Source organism: Syzygium oleosum, unplaced genomic scaffold (assembly GCF_021117445.2).
Source record: "Syzygium oleosum isolate NSW1041296 unplaced genomic scaffold, Sole_v2.1 Sole_v2.02, whole genome shotgun sequence".
Lineage (NCBI taxonomy): Eukaryota > Viridiplantae > Streptophyta > Magnoliopsida > Myrtales > Myrtaceae > Syzygium > Syzygium oleosum.
This window is the reverse complement of record NW_026607486.1, coordinates 9,362,524-9,384,258: the sequence shown is the minus strand read 5'-3', so window position 1 is coordinate 9,384,258 and position 21,735 is coordinate 9,362,524. Positions and strand designations below refer to the sequence as shown.

General features: G+C 39.5%; 2 protein-coding genes and 1 non-coding gene across 3 annotated transcripts; 2 read left to right on the top strand and 1 right to left on the bottom strand.

The window, feature by feature from the left end:
• The first annotated feature begins 11,834 nt into the window (after positions 1–11,834).
• Positions 11,835–16,907, top strand: LOC115689430 (protein DETOXIFICATION 46, chloroplastic-like). Its single transcript, XM_030615459.2, has 14 exons — positions 11,835–12,355; positions 12,486–12,580; positions 12,940–13,048; positions 13,235–13,290; positions 13,651–13,706; positions 14,385–14,523; positions 14,691–14,828; positions 14,912–14,980; positions 15,072–15,182; positions 15,312–15,440; positions 15,677–15,754; positions 15,980–16,051; positions 16,161–16,223; positions 16,318–16,907. Exons 1-14 carry the CDS (start codon positions 11,887–11,889, stop codon positions 16,417–16,419), a joined length of 1,686 nt encoding a protein of 561 aa, XP_030471319.2. The 5' UTR covers positions 11,835–11,886; the 3' UTR covers positions 16,420–16,907.
• A 1,029-nt stretch (positions 16,908–17,936) lies between these two features.
• Positions 17,937–20,724, bottom strand: LOC115690299 (uncharacterized). The gene is made up of 3 exons (XM_030616620.2): positions 20,050–20,724; positions 18,536–18,742; positions 17,937–18,424 (listed from the first exon to the last, which is right to left on the bottom strand). Exons 1-3 carry the CDS (start codon positions 20,689–20,691, stop codon positions 18,338–18,340), a joined length of 936 nt encoding a protein of 311 aa, XP_030472480.1. The 5' UTR covers positions 20,692–20,724; the 3' UTR covers positions 17,937–18,337.
• Positions 20,725–20,802: 78 nt separating this feature from the next.
• TRNAP-CGG (transfer RNA proline (anticodon CGG)) lies at positions 20,803–20,874 on the top strand. The gene has a single exon. It is a non-coding gene; the product is annotated as a tRNA-Pro (tRNA).
• Positions 20,875–21,735: the final 861 nt, after the last annotated feature.

Below are 21,735 nucleotides of genomic sequence, written 5' to 3'. Positions count from 1 at the left end.
AGGTTAATATCATAGAAAACTCTAAATTGGTATATTTGTAACAACTTTATTTCAAATTAATTTTTGGATTACCAAAAACCCCAAACCGATACACCTGTGACAAATTTACTTATCGTTAATTTTCGTTAAATTTTATCGTTAAATTACTTAATTAGATGACACATAGTAGTTAAAGTGGCAACTTCACATGGAAATCCAAAGGATTAATGCCACGAAAAATTCCAAACTAGTACACCTTTGACAAATTTATCCCAAACTGGTATATGTGTGACAAATTGACCTCAAACTAATTTTTGGGTCACAAAAAACCCAAACTAATGTACGTGTGACACATTTATCTTTCATCAGATAACGCGGCAAGTCCACGTGGAAATCCATAACACAATTTTCTTTATCCCTCGTAACATGAAAAAACCCTAGATTGTCTTCCTCTTCATCGAATCCTTCATCGTTGTCTTTGTCTAAGGTCGTGAAAATTGCGAACGCCATTTAGCGATAGCTCTTTACTGAAACTTTTCTTGATAAATCTAGGTCAATGAACGAAGCAATCAGGTAAAGGAAAAAAATACCCTAAAGCCACTGACAAAGCCTTTTTTCTTCTCGGTAAAATTTTGTAATGAATTAGAAAGAAAAAAATTTGGGTATTGATGATATAGAGGCGATGTTAGAGAAATATGGAAAAGAAACTTGATTGCAAATCACAACTTGGCCCAATTGCTTCGTTTATCGACCTAGATTTATCAAGAAAAGTTTTACTAAAGAGACTTGCTAAATGGTGTTCACAATTTCCACGGCCTTGATACAGACAACAATGAAGGACTCAACAAAGAGGAAGACGATGTAGAGTTTTTTGTGTTATGTGAGAGAGAGAAATGGTGTTATGAATTTTCACATAGACTTGCTACGTTAAATCGTTAACTAATGGAAACTAACGAATGGCATATGTGTCACACATGTACTAGTTTAGGATTTTTTGTGACCCAAAAATTAATTTTTGGTAAATTTGTCACATCAGTTTGGGAAAAATTTATTACATGCGTATCAATTTGAAGGCTTTTTCGCGGTATTAACCATTTGGATTTTCACATAGACTTATCATGTCAATTGCCATTTGCCATCCAACTAGCAATTTGACTGTAAAATTTAATGAAAACTAACGGATGGCAAAATTATCACGGATGTATAAGTTTATGATTTTTAGTGATCTAAAAATTAGTTTGGAATAAAATTATTATAAATATACCAATTTAAAGTTATTGGAGATATCAATTTTTTTTTTCATCTCTCTCCTCTGTATTTACAAAAAAAAAAAAAGGTAGGTATTTCTTACTCTCAAAATGGGCACTGACAGCTCACCCTGACTTTTGCTAGTCTGGCTATTTATACGGTGGTCCCTCTGCCAAAGTGTCGGTCTATTTCACGCGCATGAACTCATCGTCCTAGCTCTCTGCCCGATGTGACTTAAACGAGGGGTCTAAAAAAGATGCTTTCAATTAGAATGATAGGGGGCAACTAACGGCGGTAGAAGATCAATGTATTTAACAGTAGATCTGTCAGGTCAAATGACTACTTCTCGACCTATATTTGATAGGTTAGATATGGGCGTTTGCCATACTTTAAAAAGTGGCTTGCATGGATTTAAGCAACGATCATAGAGCAAAGACCTACGTGAAGACAACGGAGAGGGTTGGGGCGAACCTGCTCGGCCAGCACTCCGGCAAGCGAACTCAACTCGCAAGCCCCAACTCTGTACTCGGAAATCAGTCCTCTCAAAAACTAGGTCTGGGCATCGCTCCAGTGCTCCAGTGCATAATCTGTTACTTTCGCCGCAGCACAAGATTCTTTCACGCGCTCGAGTTCGCCATTCTCTGTTTTTCCCTTTCAGTCAAACTGTTGATTTGGGTTTTTGTTGTCCTGATCAATGTGGGGGTTTCACGCGATAGATCGGTAGAGACTTGGGTAGGATCTGATTTGGTGATGTTTCTAATAGCGTCATTTTGGAAAGGTCACTTCGGTCACGGGTTGGTTTGTCTATTCAAAGTCTTGTTTTTTTCTTTTGTTAGGGGATGACTTGCGTAAAATTATAAGATAAAATATTTTGTCTATGACTTCGTGTGTTGATATGGAGAAGTTACGGGCACTTAGGGCCCGTTTGGCAAGTTGCCAAACAGTAAAAAATTATGTTATTTTGTTTCCAGAATCAGTTTGGGAACATAAATCCGTTTGTTAAATTTTTTGTTCCCGAGCACAAATTTGCAAAAAAATTATTCTCAGAATCAGTTTTGGAACAGAATCAAGAAGCAAAAATAGTAACTTCTTGATTCTGCGAACAATTTTTCCATTTCTGATTCTTCTTGGTTTTCTTCTTCCTTCTTGATTTGTTCTTCTTCTTCTTCCTAGCCGGCCGTCGGCGACCGGTGACTGGCCACAGGCCAGGACCGGCGAAGGCAAGGTCGCCACGGCAAGGTCAGTGAGGGCGAGGGCCGACGATGCAACGCCCTCGCCAGATCTAGGCGAGGTCAAGCCTCACCCAGCCAAGGCGAGGCCGACTTTGCCGTTATGACCTAGGCAAGGGAGATGGGTAACGACGGCGAGTTCGGCCTCGCCTTGGCTGGGCGAGGCTCGACCTCGCCGTCGCGATCGGCGAGGCCAGCGGTGAAGGCGGCAGAGAGGGCCGCGACGCCTTCGCTGGCCCTGGCTTGTGGCCGGTTGCCGGCGCCGGCGATCGACCATGGCCAAGGAAAGGAAGGGAAAGAAAGAAAAAAAAGAAAAAAAAAAGGTAAAAAAGAAAGAAATATTAAAAAATTCAAAATATTATTAATAAAACGAAATTTTGTGTAGTTACTAAACGTATTTCTGTTCTTTTTCTATTCCAAGAATAGAAATTTTGGGCAGTTACCAAATGCCTTCAAATACTTAGAAATTGTTTCCGGACACGGAATAAAAAAGAATCATTTTTTAGTAAAATCAGATTCTAAGCACAGAATCGTTGCCATGCGCATTCTTAGTTCACTCGAAAGGTGAATTTTGAGCTGTTTGTGGAGTAGTGGTCTCTAATTCTTTATGAGTACTCCATGACTTTGCATAACACTAGACCACCACCAAGTGTTTGATCTACTGTTTGATAGAAATATAGTATGTTGTATTTTCTCTCGCTATATACAACTTATTCCGATTCATATTTTTTTAAAACTAATTAGTTGACATGTCAAGATCTAACGAGGATATAAAAAAAATTTTCAACTACCAAATGATTGGAGAGATGCGGAGTTGAATCCTTAGTTCATGAGAACGAGGAAAATAACTTTATTTGCTCTAAATGATCGAAAAGATGCACTTCGGTTATATGGTCTTGAAAAGCTGATTGGTGGTGAGGAATGGCTCTTGCAAACCTTTTTTATGAAGGGCAAGCGAACGACGTCTGATTAAGGAAAACACATTTCTATCCATATACTTCGAAAGATGTGTGATTTTGGTCCTAATATTATGTTTCATGATGATGTTAATCTTTGTATTATTATTTTGAAAATGATTTAAGTACTCTCTCATTGTTAACAATGTAAGATTTGCATTCATTGCTAAACAAGTATGACTTACTTGTCAACTGAGATGTGAAATTTTGGAAAATGATAGAAAAAGGTAAATTAGTATAGATTTATGTTTGTTACGTAAGAAATGTAAGTCGTGCTTTCATTAAGCCCAATACATTAAGATCCTTCATCTATATATATAACCAAAAACCAAAGTCCGAATTTCATTATTTACAGATGGCATGGGCCGGACTTTCACCGCCACCTTCACACCCTAGTCCATAACCCAATCCTTAAGCTTCGTCACTAACTCAACAAGTCGGTCTATGAAGTCACCCATTCTTCAAAAGCAACAATTTAAGAAGAAAAATTGCATGAAAAAAGAAAGAATCCCGGGTCAGGTCGGGAATGAGTATGGTCGCTAAATCTGTATTGATTAAATGGATAAATTTGGATGGGATCTTTTTCAACCCGACTCGACCCACCCGTTTGACGGATTACTAAATACCAAAAATTTTAGATGGGCCTCAGAAGCCCAAAATAATCAGAAGTGACATGTTCGTATCCAGTCAATCTCGAATTTTGCGAATCTCCGAGCCTTGCGGGTTATCAAAGGTTCGGACTTGGAGGCCGCCGAAGCCCAAGAACAGATTTCACGGAATTCCTTTCAAAGAGTATCAAAGTTGGGAGTATGAATATCATTGAGACGAAACTAGAGGATGGTAACAGCATCTTATTTTTCACGTCACAGGCAATTTATTTACTTTTTTTTTTTTGGGTCTGGTCCTATCCTATATCTAGTTTACAAGTCACTACGCATGATATGTGTTGTGTGCAGGTTGCGAAACCTTGCTTTCTTACTCACGTGTCCCCATTCCAACCCTCCCGAGAAGGTTGGAAACTTCCCAGGTGGAAAGGGTCGCCACTAGAGCAACCTCCGGCGATTGTCATGCCATGCAATAGGTCAAAAGGGGCGGCTCAAGATTTGGCTACCATAAATAGAAAGATGAGAACACAAACTAGAAAGTCTATCAAAACTAACTTTCTCGATCTTTTTTTTTGGAATCTAAAGATCTTCCGGCCTAAACACTTTCTCTTGCTCCTCGTTTTTTAATCATTACTCGCTCAATCATCGAAGATTGACATCGGAAGGTCCTTCGAAGGAAACCCTCGAGAGGCATTTGAGTTTCTTGTGAAGACAATTACTAATAAAGTTATAAACATATTGCAATTGTGTCAATTTATTTTTAAATTTTTTTTTTTGCCAATTGAGTCATAAACCTTTTACATTTTTGCCGGATATCGTCGACATAGACGCCCGTTGTTCTACATGGCGTGGCCGGCGCTGACGTGAATAATTTATATTATTATGGGATATGTTTACTAGAAGTCCTAAAACTTGTCACGAAAGTGCAATTGAATCTTAAAACTTACAAAAAATGCAATGAAATCTTAAAACTTGTTAAATTGGTTCAATCAAGTCCTAAAGTTAACACCGTTCACTTTGGCTAACAGAAAATGCTGACGTAGTAGTTTTATTATTTTTTCTATTCTACGTGGCAATGACGTGACTTTTATTATTATTTTAATATTGATTTTATTTAAATTAAATTTTGAAAATAAGCTAAAATTAAAAAAAAAAAAGTGGAGGAGGAGGATAGGCGAGGAGGGAGCCCTCCCTGCCGCCGCTCCACCATCGCTGGGAGGGGTCGCAAGGGTGGGGGGACGGCAGGCGAGGGGTTGCCACCCTCCCCTAGATCAGGCGAGGGCTTGCGGGCCCTCGCCTGCCATCCCCCAACCCTTGCTGGCCCCTCCCGATGATGGTGGGGCGGCGGCGGCGGGGAGGGCTGCCCTCCCCGCCTATCCTCTTTTTAAAAAAAGAATTAAAATTTTACCTTATTTTTAAATTTAATTTAAGTAAAATTAGTATTAAAAATCAAATTTGGGCCAAAACGACGTTGTTTTAATTTTATGTTTCATACTTTAGCCACGTCATCGCCACTTACACATTAGCATTTTTCATTAGTAAGTTTGACGGTGTTAACTTTAAGACTCATTTGAACTAATTTGACAAATTTTAGGACTTGATTGTACTTTTTGCAAGTTTTAAGACTCAATTGCACTTTCGTGACAAGTTTTAGGACTTCTAGTGAACATATCCCTATTATTATTTTAATATTGTTTCGATTTATTTATTTTTTCTTTTTTTTCTTTTCCTTTCTCTTTCTTTTTTTTTCTTCCCTTCTTCCTCTAACCTCGACGATTGCCCTCGCCCAATGACGGTGAGGTCGAGCCTCACCCTCGCCAGTGGCTTGCGACTGACCAGAGGAAGAAGGGAAGAAAAAAAAAAGGAAAGAGGAAGAAAAGAAAAATAAAAAAAATAAATGAAAAATTGAAAAGAATAGTAAAATATTATTAAAAATGTTCACGTTAGCATCGGCCGCGCCACATAGTACAATCGGTGTCCATGTTAGTTATATCTGGCCAAAATTGACCGGATGAACTGAGTCAATACAAATACAAAATGTTTAGAACTCAATTGGCAAAAGTATGTTTAGGACTTAATTGATACAATTACATTAAGTTTATAACTTTTTTGATAATTCTCCCGTTTGTTGTGTATAGATCTGATTTTGACGAAGATCCAGGTCGTTTGCAGCTCTTCGCGGATACGCTCATCATCGGGGAGTAATTCAATGTGCAGAGATTGCTTGTGAAAAGAACAAAAGAATATTCAACGAGCAAAGGATGAACAATCAGTAACACTTTCATCGAGATGGCTTGTTTTGTGATGATAAATTATATAATGCTGGTAAACAAGCACGAGAGAGGAGTAACTGGGGACAAAAAGCGTGACGTGGAGAGGAAGTTGTTCGAAGAACTAAGTACGGTTATTTAGAGGCGATCATTGTAGGAAAAAAAACACAATCGGGAAAAATGAAATCAAGCTTTGAGATGTGAATATACTGGTTTTAAAAAATTAATTGCTCCACAAGGTTGTTAATGGTTATTGGCGAAAATCCTCCAAGATACAATAAAGTCTCGAATGAGATTACCAGATAATAATTCTGGTATTTTTCCAAAAACTCTCAAAATGAAACAATCGGACAATAAATGCTGTATTTTTTTAATAACCGTAAATTGAACAGATACACACTCATATCTTTTCATCAATTGAATAGATATCATACACTCATATCTTTTCGTTGTGGGACAATGCACCTCTTTGTTTGTTTTATAAACAAACTATCAACAATCCCTCACTTTGTTTGTAAAACAAAATTACAAAAATAATTTTAGAAAAAATACAGCCAAAATTTCCGTGACACTAATTATACATACATAAAAGTCTTTTTCGAGTTAAACTTTTATTTAGTGCAAGTATCTCAAAATTTTATAAAAGTTATAAGTAGCTATAGCTTTAAACTTTGCTACTTCAACAATAAATCAAATATATTGCACATTTACTAACCTCTTGTTTCAACAAGAAGATTTATAATTTACTTAGCACTATTATGGCCTTGTGTTTATTCCTGTTTCATAAGTTCTCTAGAAAATAATCCCAACTTTCGTAAGAAGCAGTACCACTTTTAAGCTCATATAAGTGAAGTATATACCAAGTGTTTCTGTTACTAGTAAACACATTACTAATTTGTATTATACTTCATTAAAATATAATTCAGCCTACAAAAACATTAAGAATATAATTCAAACTTCTCATGTCCGGACTAATATTAATATCAAACAATCACTTTTAATAACTTGTTTTTACCCATTAAACCTTATAACTAGTAATATCCAACTAGCATTGCTATATCTTTCGAATACAGCTGGATAATTTTACCCATTAAACCTTATAACTGGTAATATCCAACTAGCATCGCTGCATCTTTCGAATACAGCGGGATAATTTTACCCATTAAACCTTATAACTAGTAATATCCAACTAGCATCACTGTATCTTTCGAATACAGCTGGATAATCATTACAGAATAATCCCAAATTTTTAGTTCTCTTGAGATAACAAAAAATTCTAGTAATAGCATTCCAATGTTCAATAGTTGGATTACTAGTGTATCTATTCAACTTACACACGGAAAAAGTGATATCGGGTTTAGTAAAATGCATTGCATACATGAAAGACCCTATAACACTTGCTTATTCAAGTTGTGCCACAATAATTCGTTCAAATTGTTGGGAAAAAAATCAATGGAGAAAAATATAATAAGACCTTGAGGCTCATACATTGTTTTTAAGGAATAATTTGCCTCACAAGGATGCTAATGGTTACTAGCAAAAACCCTTCAGGATACAATGAAGTCTCGAATGAGAATACCATATAACAATTCTAGTATTTCTCCAAGAATTCTCAAAAGGAAACAATCGAAAAAAAAATGTTGTAATTTTTTTATAACTGCTTTTTAAAAATAACCATTGAAAAAAATAATCGTCAATTAATAGATACACACTCATATCTTTTCATCAATTGAACATATAAAAAATAATCATCACACACTCATATCTTTTTCGTTGTGGGACAATGCACCTCTTTATTTATTTTACAAACAAACTATCAACAATCAGTACCGGATGGCTTGCTTAGCTCGTCCTATGTCTAATATAGGATGGGCGAATTTGAATGAGGATCTTAGTAAAAATTCTTGACCCAATTATCCTTTGCTCGGGCCGACCCTTTTTTGTAATGGACAGGCTTCGTAATAAAGTTCAGCTTCACTATGTGCCCGACCTTCCCATGTGGGAAGGGTGGCCGGCAACCCCCAGGGGTTCGTGTCTTTAAAAGTGCCGCATGGTTGTTTCGTTGTTTATGGTGTTAAAAACATCCTTTTCAATGTAAGTCCTACACAGTCATCGATCAAATGTACCGGAGCTCATCGTCTTCATCCGGCCTGAGTTGACGGACGTCATATGCCACCTTCTCAGGTGGTTGCCGCAGCCATGTTCGCGGCAAACGCACCATCTCCACCTCCTCGTTTATGGAACCATTCCACCCACCGCGCGTTTCTCTCATCGTCGTGTCCATGGACAAGATCACAGATCTCAGATTTGAATAACAAGTTGAAGCTCCTCATCGTCTATGGAGACGATACGAGATGTCGGCAAGATAGAGATATGTGACCTCGGGTTTCATTGCCGTCTTCTCGGACTCCATCCCCTTACAGCATCTCCGTCTTTAGTTTCAATTCCTTTCCTCCCAGCTCAACTTCACCACAGCCCACTAGTTTGCGACCGCGACTTCGGTGCTGCTGCTTCGCTTCTCGGTGCCACCTCATCGAAGAGTTCGGAGTGCGGGGATCGCCTTCTTTCTCCTCACTGGCACCGCATTCATTGAATTGCTCGCGACGGTTGGCAACCAATCTTCACCGGTGAATAGAGAAGAAAGACGAGGGGGGGATTGAAAAGAAGATATCAGCCACCAAAACGACTTCCTTTTTCTTTTCTTATAAGTGGAAGGAGAAGCCACGTCAAACTTACACATTATAGCCTTGCATGGTATGGTTGGTCAACGAGTGGATCTCCAAGGCGGCAGATCATGCCTTTTTGATATCGTTCATCATCGAAACGATGACCAGCAGATGTGAAAGTACTTGTGTTTTTACTCTCTTGTTTTGTCTTTTTCCCGACCAATTTGGTGGATATACCAAGAAAGGAAGGTACGCTCGCTTTTTGGGGAGCCCGGTTGACCATGAATTGCTGGCTGTGAGAGCGTGTTAAGAGGATCTGACCAATTCGCAAGGGCCACGAAGACCTCGCAGGATCCAAATTTTGAAGCAACCGGTGCTAGCTTCCCATCCACGCGAGCCCATTTTATCTTGGCCATTAAATCGTGTAGATTTCACGTGAAGACTGATGTAGGCTCACGTACCCGGATCGCACATAAGAATATTTCCGGAATTTGAGTCAATATTGAGTGCATCGTATGATAGTTGGAGAAGTTCACCACCATCCTAAGGGTATGTGGTTATTCGATTAAATCCATCAAAATCAAAGACAGTGGCGCGCTGCCATCAGGCTCGTTGATAGGGTGAGGAACGGTCTATGTTCTAATTGACGAACTTGGCTTTGAGTGGATAGGTTCGTGGGTTCAAAACTTGGGAACCGACTAGGTTAGGTTTGATCCCGAGATTGTGTCTCGAATATGTCATTCTACGCATGTATACAATTGAGTGGGTAGATTCACACATAAAACCATCATATTTCTTTTTATTATAAAAATTAGCGACTCAAAATAAAAGAGACTCACAAAGACAAAGTCATAAGTCAAAATAAAAAGGATTAATATCACAAAAAATCCAAAACTGGAATTCCTATGACGAATTTATCCCGAACTATTTTTTTACTACTAAAAATCCCACACCGGTATACTTGTGACAATTTTACCTCGAACTAATTTTTTTACAATAAAAAACCCCAAACTGGTACACCTGTGATAATTTTACCCCAAACTAATTTTTTGATCACTAAAAACCTCAAACTGATACACCTATGATAATTATACCCCAAAATAATTTTTTGACCACTAAAAATCCCAAACTGGTACATTTATGACAAATTTACCCTCCGTTAGTATCCGTTAAATTGGATTAATATCACGAAAATTTACAAATTGGTAAACTTGTGACAAACAGAGGAGTAAAATCCCAAACAGGTACACCCGCCAACTACCACGTATCATCAAACTTAGCAATTTGATAGTAAAATTCAATAGAAACTAACGGAGCATAAATTTGTCACAAGTGTACCGGTTTGAGGTTTTTGGTGGTAAAAAAATTAGTTCGGGATAAAATTATCACGTGTTTCAGTGTGGGATTTTTGGTGGTCAAAAACATAGTTCGGGGTAGGATTGTTACAGGTGTACTAGTTTGAGATTTTTTTTTGGTATTAATCCAAATAAAAAAGCCAATTATTTAATTTTTTATCACACTAAAAAAATCTGAAAAATGGAGAACGGTTTTTCGGTTCTATCTAGGAATCGGTCTAAAAAAGGCCAGTTTAGTTCAATGCAAATTCCAGGGTAGATCGATTTAGTTCTTGATTCCAGCTCTAGAACTTAGACCCGGACCATGCTCTCGCCTACTCGTTTGTACCTGCTACACTTAGGATTTACTCATGAAATTTATCATAAATAGGGCGTGTAGATTTGAGGTCGTTTAATTAGTGAAGATTTTCAACTTTCATTTTCACAAAAAACTAGTGCAAAGATAAATTTCAATTTAGTTTTTTATTTTCTCCTCAACAATACTGTGGGTGTTAAGATTGATTTCCAAAAGTAACTTGTAATGTAAAGTAGCACAAACCTAAACGAACATTTAGCTGAATAATCATGTCATATCCAAGTCTCAAAAAAAATCTAAAGCAGCATTTCGTAGATTGATATTACATGCCAATTTTAGTGTTGGAGCATCATTCTTTTGAGCATATTTGATTGCCAGATATTTAGACCTCTTGATTTCCGTTTGAATTGAAAACAATGAAAATAGCACGAAACGTTTTAATTTATTTCTTAACTCAATTTGAAAATTAATTGGGATAAGTGCACTGAAAGTTTTAAAACTCGTCACCAAAGTGCAATTTAGTCTGAAAACTTTCAAAAAGTGAATTAAAGTCCTAAAACTTGTTATGAAAATGTAATCGAGTCCTAAAACTTTCAAAAAGTGTAATCAAGTCCTAAAATTTGTCACGAAAGTGTGATCGAGTTCTAAAACTTTCAAAAAATGCAATCGATGGAAGGACTTGATTTGACCAATTTAATAAGTTTTAGGAATTTATTTTCATTTTAGAAAGTTTTAGGATTCGATTGCATTTTTTGAAAATTTTAGAGCTAAATTGCACTTTTATGAGAAGTTTTAGGATTTCCAATAGACTTATCCTAAATCACTTTCTTTTAACAAGCATGTTCTTGTAGATTTTTCATTTTTCAACTCCACTTAATCAAGCAAGTAGAAATTTTAACTCGTGCGGGCTGACGGACCTTATGGTCTTTCGCGGGAGAGGGAGGCACCGCCTGGAATTGCCGCTGGGCACGTGCGCATCGGCGCGTGGCCCTCACGCTCCTTACAGTTAGATACCGGCTCACCACGAAGGAAAGAAGTTAGTTGGAAGAGCAAAGCCGCCGCCGCGCGTCGGCTGCCAAGCCGAGCTCCTCAGTCGCATCGATCTTCCCCCCTCCTGAAATTTCCCCGCTCCCCTTCATCCGTACCCGGCCGGGCCGAGCCGAGCCGAGTCGCTCTCGAGCCGCTCCAGCTCGTTTGAAAATGGCTGCTATATAAGCCCGCTCTTTTTCTCTCTCCAATAGTCTCTCTCTCTCTCTCTCTGCGCATCAACGGCAATAAACGCAATGCAAATCAACACGCTCGCTCATTCACCTACCTTAATCCACCGCAATGCCAATCTCAGGCGACTCCCTCGGCCATCCCCGGTTCGACTCCGACCGCCGTCCCTCCTACCCGCCTCGCTCGGACCTCCATTGCGCATCTCGCTGCCGCCGACGCGCCCTCGGCGCCCCTTCACGGCTTCGTGCCTCAGCAGTTCGAGCCAAGAGCTCCTCCACGATGAGCCCGTGGTCGCCGCCGCCAGGAGCGACAGCAATGGCGCGCTGGTAGTTCCGAGCGAAGAAGGAGAGCTCGAAGCGGCGGGAGTTGGCACTGAGGAGGAGGATCTGGCAACGAAGAGCCTGTGGAGCCAAATCAAGGAGATCGTGATGTTCTCGGGGCCGGCGACGGGGCTGTGGATCTGTGCTCCGTTGATGAGTCTCATCTCGACGGCCGTGATCGGCCAGGGAAGCTCGATGGAGCTTGCCGCTTTAGGTTAGTTTGATCGATTGTTGGAGTTCCTCTGAATTGAGATCGATTCAATTGGAGCTCCATCGGTTTCAGGGAAGAAAGCAAGAAGCTTGCTTATGAGTCTAATTATCAGTGTAATTTTTCGAATGAACAGGTCCTGGGACGGTGTTCTGCGACAACATGAATCTTCTGTTCATGTTCCTGTCGATTGCTACTTCGAATATGGTTGCCACGTCGCTTGCAAAAGGGGTAAGCATTCCGAGCATTCTAGATGAATAATTTCTTGTTACGCAGTAGTTTAAGTGCGGTCGGTGACATTTTAGATTTGAGAGTGTGAGAATGATATGGTATAGAGTTTAGAATGATTAACATGCCTGCTTAACAACTGCATTTCTCACAAAAGCTCAATGCTGAAACATTTATGCCTTGTTTCGTTGGTTCCCACTGTGGTCCTGTGTCAAAAGCGAATTTACATCCTGCTGCTGCGATGTACAATTGCTTCCAAGTACCTTTCACGCATCTGGTTGCGATGGATGTAATCGTATGTTTAAGGGGTTCATCTGGTACTGAATTTGCTCCTCCGAGTTAACCGGATGAATTCATTGCAGGACAAAAAAGACGTTCAGCACCAAATCTCCATCTTGTTGTTCATTGGATTGACGTGTGGGACGCTGTTGCTTTTGTTCACCCAATTCCTTGGATCACAAGCACTCACTGGTAATAAGCTGGTTTTCATTCTTCCTTGTTAAAAATATGTAGTAAACTTCGGCATATCATGCATAAGAACTAAGGAACAATCAGCTGCTTTTGTTACGTGTAAATTCGTTGCTAAGACAAGAAATTCAGTCTCCGAGAAACAGGGTAATGCAGTGAACTGACGAGCCCGAACTCGTATACTTGCAGCTTTTGCAGGGGCAAAGAATGTGCACATTGTACCTGCAGCAACCAAATATGTTCAGGTTCATTCATTTTCAAGCGTCTTTTCTTTTTGTTAACCAATTGTGATCATTTGCTAGCTTGTCATCTTGTATGCTTCTAAATTACAATATTTTCAACAATAGTTCAATCGATCCACCCTGTGTCTGTACGATCTCTAATGAGGAGAAATGGACAGATTGAGACCGTGGCAGATGATCCTTCCGAGGCCCCAAACTAGGTTTATAAGTTTTGCTAAATCTATACAAGCTGGATTGATCTAGATTTGAAGTTTTTGGCTTATTGAAGCATAGTTTAGATCTCATGCTCCTTGTATCTAATCACCTCAAGTTTGTAATTTTTTCACAAATTCATAAATGACCGCAATCATCTTCTTTTGATAGATCCGAGGACTAGCATGGCCTGCCATCCTTTATGGATTGGTTGCTCAAAGCTCGAGGTGGGTACTTCATATATATGTCCTTGTTTAGTACTCTGCAGCCTGTGCTACATAAGGCATGTCGATAAAGCACTGTGTGCTGATTGCTGAGCAGATTCATGTATCCATGTTTGAATGTGCTGTTCATTTCCTAGCAACCGTTGGAAGACTCCTGCATTAGTTGTTCTCCGAGGATCTTTAACATTGTACAATATGTACCGAGGCTCTGCAACTCTAGCCTCGTTTCATACGGAAAGTTTTTAAACATCATAAGGTTACATCTGGGTGATTGCGATATCATGCAGGATGAGATACTTTAGTACAATAAAGCTATTCCTTAGCATCTAGGTCTCTATTCTTTTTCTTGATTCTGTCCTCTTCAGGCATCAGCTGCGTGCCTTTTACTGTTCTGAGATATGCGATAACCACCTAATTTTGAGTCCTGAGACTGGCTGATACCTCTCAAGTTAAGAATATAGTTCAGATGCTTGTAATTTTGGCTGGCATATGCAGACCGGCATATCTAGTAGTTGTCGGATATCATTTTTGTCCACGCTTGTGAATCTAGTGGTACTTGATTTATGTGATGACCGACGAGGATGTGCTGTGCTGGTGATTGGTTGTGATAAAATAGATGAAATCACTCAAAATATTTTCTCATTGTTCTACTTCTAATGGCTTCCTAATTTTTCATTTCAGCCTTGGCATGAAGGATTCCATGGGCCCCTTGAAGGCTCTATTAGTGGCCAGTTCTGTAAATGGAATAGGTCACTTAGTCCTGTGCAAAATGTTGGGTTATGGTATTGTTGGTGCTGCTTGGGCAACAATGGCATCACAGGTATCCTCAAAGATCATTTTCTTGTTACTTTTTGGTGCAATCAGGGAAAATCACCCAGAAATTTGAGAATGAACAAACATAAATTCCCCTTTCAGCTTATATTTCACTCAATCCATGATGATCTTCCTTCTTGATTATCACTCACTGGTAAATACATGACCATCCAGATTGTTGCAGCATATATGATGATCGAAGCTCTGAACAAGAAAGGTTTTAACAGCTTTGCTGTCTCCGTTCCATCACCCAGCGAATTTCTACACATATTTGGGATTGCCGCTCCAGTTTTTATAACCATGTTTTCAAAGGTCAGCTCCATTTTACCAGAAAGATTGTGGTCTGTCCTACTCAATTACGAGGCTGACGCATTCGAGATGTGTCAACATTTCAGGTGGCTTTCTACTCGCTCATTACGTACTATGCCACGGCCATGGGCACAGACACGGTTGCGGCTCACCAGGTTAATTTTTAGTGCATTGCATAAACTGCTTTGCTTGGCTTCCATTCCAATTTTAGTGTGGCATTGATGAACTCCATGCGTATACTGTCAGGTCATGATACAAATGTACGGCATGTGCGTAGTATGGGGTGAGCCTCTCTCTCAAACTGCGCAGTCGTTTATGCCTGAGTTGATGTATGGAAGAACCCGAAGCTTAGAGAAGGTATTTTGGCTTCCACCTCCATAGATTCTGACATGTCGATGTACTGCCTTTCCTCGCACTTCTTGCTTGAGTAGATTTGGACTGCCCTGAAAAAGATATCTGTGCTAAAGGGACTTAAAAAATTCTCAGGCCCGAGAGCTGCTGAAGTCTCTTATGATTATCGGAGCAATTCTGGGACTAGTAATATCTGGTATTGGAGCTTCTGTTCCTGGTTTGTTCCCCAATATTTTCACAGCTGATCCTAATGTCATACAGCAGGTTAGTGCCTTTTTTATCATATCGATGACGTAACCTCCTTTTTCTTTTTATCATTTTACAGGCAACTATGTTCAATATGCTGATTTTGATTCTTTAATGCACTCGTTCTACCAAATTTTGGCATCAATCATTTATTTTGTCTACTCGGCATTTGTTTTTAGCACGGCAGGCACCGCAATATTGAGCGCAAGGTGCAATTTAAGCATCTCAGTAATTTCTTCTGCTTGTTCTTGCAGATGCACAAAGTCTTGCTTCCGTTCTTTGTTGCCTTATTTGCGACACCTTGTACTCATAGCCTCGAGGGAACATTGTTGGTAAGTCTCGTTACTTTCCAACTGTCTTCACTTCCTCAGTACATTTTAATGGTGACAAACGATCTCAAGCGCTCTGGCATGTTAACAATGGACACATGATTGGCATTGATCCTGGAGTACCGGATACTAATCACCTGCCCTGTTCTTCACAGTGTCATTTAATTCACAATACATGAGAATAAGAAGATCAGAGAGATCTAACATCAGAACCCATCTATTTTACAGGCTGGAAGAGATTTCAAATTTATTAGCTTGTCGATGAGCAGTTGCTTCTCTCTTGGCGCCCTCCTGCTTATGGTAGGGATCTGTTCCTCAAGTTTCTATAACTTTGATTTAAGAGTTCTTTGATTTTTTCTCCAAAATCTTTATGAACTGAAGCATTTTCCTTCATTCTCTTCAATATCAGCTCGTAAGCAGCAGAGGATACGGTTTGCCGGGCTGCTGGGGTGCACTCGTCGGGTTTCAATGGGTAATTCTTAGCAATTGTAGATATTTAAGAACGTCCCCCCATTCTCTCCTTATGCACTATTGCTCAAGACTTGTTTTCGGTATTCGTTATTCAGGCTCGATTCTTCCTTGCTCTCCGGCGTCTCCTCTCCCCTACAGGGATACTTTACTCCGAGACCTCGACTCAGTTTCAAATGGGGAAGTTGAAAGCTGCTTAAGTACCGAACTATCCCCGTGAATTTAGCTACAAATTAGTGAACCTCGAAGGAAGAGCAAGGACGGGTTCTTGCCTTTGCTTCAAGACCCTGAATTAACAGCTTCCTGGGAGGCATTTGTGCTCTCCAGACTCCACAATGGATCAGGAGGCTCTCATTCTTTAATACCGGATGGTGAGGAGAAGACAATAAGTGAGCACTGCTTTTGGGCCTGTGCTTTTCTCCTGCTAGGAGAGTACAGTATTGATAGATCCATTGGTTTTTTACTGTCAATTTGTTATGCCCAAGTGCATTCTCTTCTGTAAGGTGCTCATAGGGAACAAAAAAAATATACTAATTGTTCTTGAAGAGGAGGTGCTCGCAGTTTGCTCTGGAAAGTAAACCTTGAACCATGGATGCAGTCAGAAGAAACTTCTGATGTAGTGGCAAGCATAGGAAATGAACATTAACTGATAGAACCTTGGAGTATATTTATGGATATTAGCTAGTAATTAGTAGATGGTCATAAAAAAAATATTAGAGTAAAGATGTAGTTTCTAAGTATTTTCTTTCTCCCTCTCTCCCGATAATTCTAGAATATTTATATAACATCAAAGTTGCCAAGAAAGAGGGAGCCAAATCAAAACCCTAAATTTACCTTTCTTCTTGCCGTCAGTCTTAAAAAGAAAATGAATAATGACCCTTTCCCTCATTGGTCAATGTGTCTTTGAACTTTTTTATCTTGCTTAATGCCGTTCTTGAATTTTCTAGTTTTTATATGAATGTGGTGCTTCTGTTGATGGTTTAACTTTAACAAATTATGCTAACGTGGTCGTTAAAATTACTGAGTGGTCAATTGTTTTTTTGTTCAATTTAGCCCTTGACTATTATTTATTTGATCAATTTCATCCTTAAACTATTATATTTTTGTTCTTTCTCTCTAAAAGCCTCCACTTGAGCACGACGAGGATTATAAAATATTCTACATGATAAATTTCGATGACCCTTATCTAAAACTAATAATTTTCTTCACAACACATTGACAAGATACACACTACACGTGTCAATGTGTTCGTAATTAGTGTAATCGTGATGAATAATAAACATGACAGGTACGAATTAACCTGTTTACCTATTTATGACACACTTGTACTCATTTACTAAAGCAATTTAAAATTTTATCTTGTGTTACATAACATGTGCATTTGGATAATTTTACGACATGTACAAACAGGTAAACATTTTTACATATGAAAATTCATATCTTAAATACTTTGTATCGTGAAATCCAATTAATTAACCTGTTATGTTTGGGTTTTAGTGATGTGACATAGTTAATAAACATTTTATGTTGAGATTAAATCTAAATCTGACATGGTGCATGAGAGAGAATAAGAGAAACAGTTTAAGCACTGAATTAAAAAATAGATTATGGGGACGAAATGGGCGACTCCCCACCTTGATGTTACGTGTATCCATTTCCAAATGTGAATGGCTGAGTAATTTGTCCAACAAACAATTATAAGAGTAACTAGATGTAATTGCAGAACCAGTGAGTTCTGGCCAAAATCATTGCATAGCTTCACATTGATAATAATCTCTCCCTACAACTACCCATTTGGGAGTGGAGAAGAGGCAAAATAGGAAATGATAGAAGACAGTGGCGCTATGTGCACATTGGCATCCCAGATTAACAGCAGTTTCATCGCTCGAAGCTGATCAGAATCCTACAAAGGCAAACAGCATGATATGATCTCATTTACTTCCCCATAAATCCAATTAATGACCACACCGTTGCATGTTTGGACACTCCCACAATCCAGATGGCACTCCAAGATGTATGTTGCGTGAAACTTCCATTTTTATCTATCAGAGAACCTGCCATCATAGAATTAAGCGACGGAACAAAGGATGATGTGTTTGCTTAGATGTTCAAGAGGGATCATAGACCAAACGATGAGCTAGATCTTAAAACCCGGGGGCTGCCACGACGACCATGTCCTGCAAGTCTTGACGGTTGACCTTTCTTCTGCATAAATGACCATGAAATGTTAAGGAAGGTTCTCAAATTGCTCCCATAAATTGCAATAGGGATAATGTTTTCGAGTAAACTGAGAGAATCCTAAGATTTTCATTTTACCAAGAGAAGCAGATGGGGGTCAGCTCCTTTTCTAACAAACACCCTGCGAGCCTGCCTCTTCTTCTCCTCCGCCTGCATTTTGGTAATGCTGGGCCTGTATATGATAATGGTCCTACCAATCTGACCAACAACAACTGATCCGGTGAGCAACTCCAGTTGCTCCACAACCTCATCTAGCTCACCAGGACAAGTCCTGTGTATTTTGATCTAGCAAGAAAATTTGAAACAAATTACACCTGTTCATCCGAAACTTTCAAATTTTATATACCTGAGCTAAAACACTATACATATGAAATGCATACAACAACATGGAACTCTGGAAAAATTCTTTTACAAAGAGAAATCTGACAGCCCCTTCGGCTTTCGGAGACATAGGAATTGTTATAAACACCCTATTGACCAATCAAACTAAAAAAATATCCAGTAACCACACAACTTCAGGCCATTGCATAAGTTGTTGAGAAGCAGCCAGTAACTAACATCGGGGATAGGTCCAAAGTGCTCATCCACGACTGAAGAAATAGAAGATTAGTCAAAGCAAAAAATTGAGTTTCAATCCCCTAAAAATGGAATCCAACTTTGAAGGCAATATTGTCAAATCTTTTAATCCCACTCAGAAGGATCCCTTACACTACATAACAAACCAAACTAATAGCTACAAACATGAAAGGCCTAAATACCCAATCAAACAGCAACTATGCACATCACACGACAAAATGAAATGGTAAAACGAAGAACTCTTGCAGTAATAGCACGATTTCCCTATACAAACAAAAGATAGGAAATGAGCACTCAAATACATGAAATTTGACAAAGGTATACGTATACAAAGAATCCTCAATCAGAAAAAACAGTATTCCAAGACCAAAAAGTAGGTGTTTATGAGTGATGATGTCCGATCCAACCAGAGTCCAGAATAGAAATATGCAATTCGTCTCATCAGTAACAATTCTTCACCAAAACCCCCAGTCCAAGAACCCAACCTCTCCAAGTTTAAGACCAAGAAACCGTGGAGATGCATAAAATCACACTTGAAGAATGCTTCCACTCTCAGATAAAGAAATAAATCCCACTCGATAACACAGACTTAAACTAAACTAGCTAAAACAACCGTCTACTTTTTACAGATGAAACCCTTCCCTAGAACTAAAAAAACCCGAAACCCATCAACCATTGAAGATCTTACCCAACAATTACCCCCTCGAAAACCCACGAAATGGGCGAGTCATGGTTATTAAAATTGACCACAAGTTAGTGACAAGAAGAAAAAAAAGTTGCACATTTCCATGTTCAACATACCATATGCTCTTCCACACCACTGTGAACCTACATACAACAAATCTCCAAGCAAAACAAGTAATCTAAAGCACAAAACACACCTCATCTTCATCCAACCCCAAATTAATCCCATCTCAAAAACACACATCGTCACTCCTCACTCCACATTCAATCGGTCACAAATCAACAACAATTAAATCGTCGCAACAACAAGGGAAGAAAGGAAAAACAGGTACCTTGAGAAGCTCGTTGGCTTCAAGCGTCTCGATAAACGACGCCGCCACATTATCGGTAACCCCCGACTTGCCCACCAACTGAGACTTGAGCTTCTTCCCCAGGCTGTGCGCGTACGACGCAAGCTCCTTCTTCTCCTTCACGCTCAGATCAGGCACTTTCCCGGCCGTCCTCGGCTGCCGATGGGCCGGTTCTGGCACTTCTTCTTCTTTCTCTTCCTCTTCTAGTAGAAGCTCGCTGCCCTCGTCTCCGTCGTGGCCGCCGCCTTCGCCGGAGATCTCCCCCTCAGGAACCGCGTCGGCCGAGGCCTCCGGATGCAGGGAAGGTGTTCGAGCGAATGCCGCAACGGACGAGGAGGAGGAGGAGGGAGGACGAGAGCAAGCGAGGCGAGAAGGGACGGAGGAGAAGGAGGGTGGAATGGAAATTAGGGCACGGAATCGGACGGCGGAGTTCGGGAGCGACGGAGGTAACGAAAGCGCGTTCGACTTGGCGGCGGCGGAGGCGGGGGCAAACCGTGGATTGAGAAATAGAGAGAGGATAAGAGGAGGAGGAGGGGCCGGCGGCGACGGCGGTGGCGGCCGGCGAAGTTGGTGGAGGAGATGAAGCGACAGAGAAGAAGATGAAGATAGAGTTGCTGCCGCCATTTTTGCCACCGTCTTTTCCGAGTGAGCTCTTCGTTGCAGACTATTTTGTTTATGGGTTGGGTAAAAATGTAAAGAGAATTAATAAAATAAAATGACACCTGATATCAAAGAGGGTGTTTGGTCTAGTGGTATGATTCTCGCTTCGGGTGCGAGAGGTCGCGAGTTCGATTCTCGCAACACCCCGTTATTATTTTTTTTCTTCTCTTTCTCTTTTCTTGTTTTTCTTTTCTCCCCAAAAAGTTGATTAATAATAAATGGGATTATATAGTTTTTATAATGAATCATGACCAATATATTTGATTAATACCACGAAAAACCCTAAATTACTGAAATTAGTACACCTATGACAAATTTACCCAAAACTAATTTTTTGATCGCCAAAAATCTCAAAATGGTATATTCATGACTAATTTACCTTCGTTGATTTCCGTTAAATTGGATTAATGCCACAAAAAATCACAAATTGGTACGCTTGTGACAAACGGAGGGTAAAACATAAAACCAGTATATCCGTCAACTACCACGTGTCATTTAACAAAGCAATTTGACAGTACAATTTAACAGAAACAAACAGAGGGTAAATTTGTCAAAGGTGTACCAATCTAGGATTTTTGGTGGTCAAAAAATTAATTTGTGTAAATTTATCACAGATATACCGGTTTTGGATTTTTTATGGTATTAATCCTATAATGTAATACTAAACTTTGCTGATGTATTGCAAATCTAGCTTTGGTCATACCATGTTTCAATCGAGTTGTGCATGTAAACTATAAAACCATTCAAGTATGTTATGTATTTATAAGCAATTGATGGTTTCATGATTCAATGTTTTTTGTTGTTTTTACTTCTTTTAAGAACTCGGGTATATTTTCTCTTTGACTAATCCTCACAAATGCATGCACGTTACCTTGTTCGCATGTATCAAATAATGTCTCACTCGCCAAATGACAATATGACCGTAAAGGTGACTGTGGATGAACCGCTTTCTTATCAATTGAATTTCCGTTGGACTCTTTGACATGACTAGCTCCTCTTGCCTCGACC

What these genes read in the sequence shown, in the direction of transcription:
- LOC115689430 (XM_030615459.2), top strand. Translation starts at nt 11,887, where the DNA reads ATGCAAATCAACACGCTCGCTCATTCACCTACCTTAATCCACCGCAAT. An exon ending in GATGGAGCTTGCCGCTTTAG is followed by an intron (nt 12,356 to 12,485) that starts GTTAGTTTGATC and finishes TCGAATGAACAG; the next exon opens with GTCCTGGGACGGTGTTCTGC. An exon ending in TGGATCACAAGCACTCACTG is followed by an intron (nt 13,049 to 13,234) that starts GTAATAAGCTGG and finishes GTATACTTGCAG; the next exon opens with CTTTTGCAGGGGCAAAGAAT.
- LOC115690299 (XM_030616620.2), bottom strand. Translation starts at nt 20,691, where the DNA reads ATGGCGGCAGCAACTCTATCTTCATCTTCTTCTCTGTCGCTTCATCTC. An exon ending in AAGCCAACGAGCTTCTCAAG is followed by an intron (nt 18,743 to 20,049) that starts GTACCTGTTTTT and finishes TTTTCTTGCTAG; the next exon opens with ATCAAAATACACAGGACTTG. An exon ending in ACCCCCATCTGCTTCTCTTG is followed by an intron (nt 18,425 to 18,535) that starts GTAAAATGAAAA and finishes TCATTTATGCAG; the next exon opens with AAGAAAGGTCAACCGTCAAG.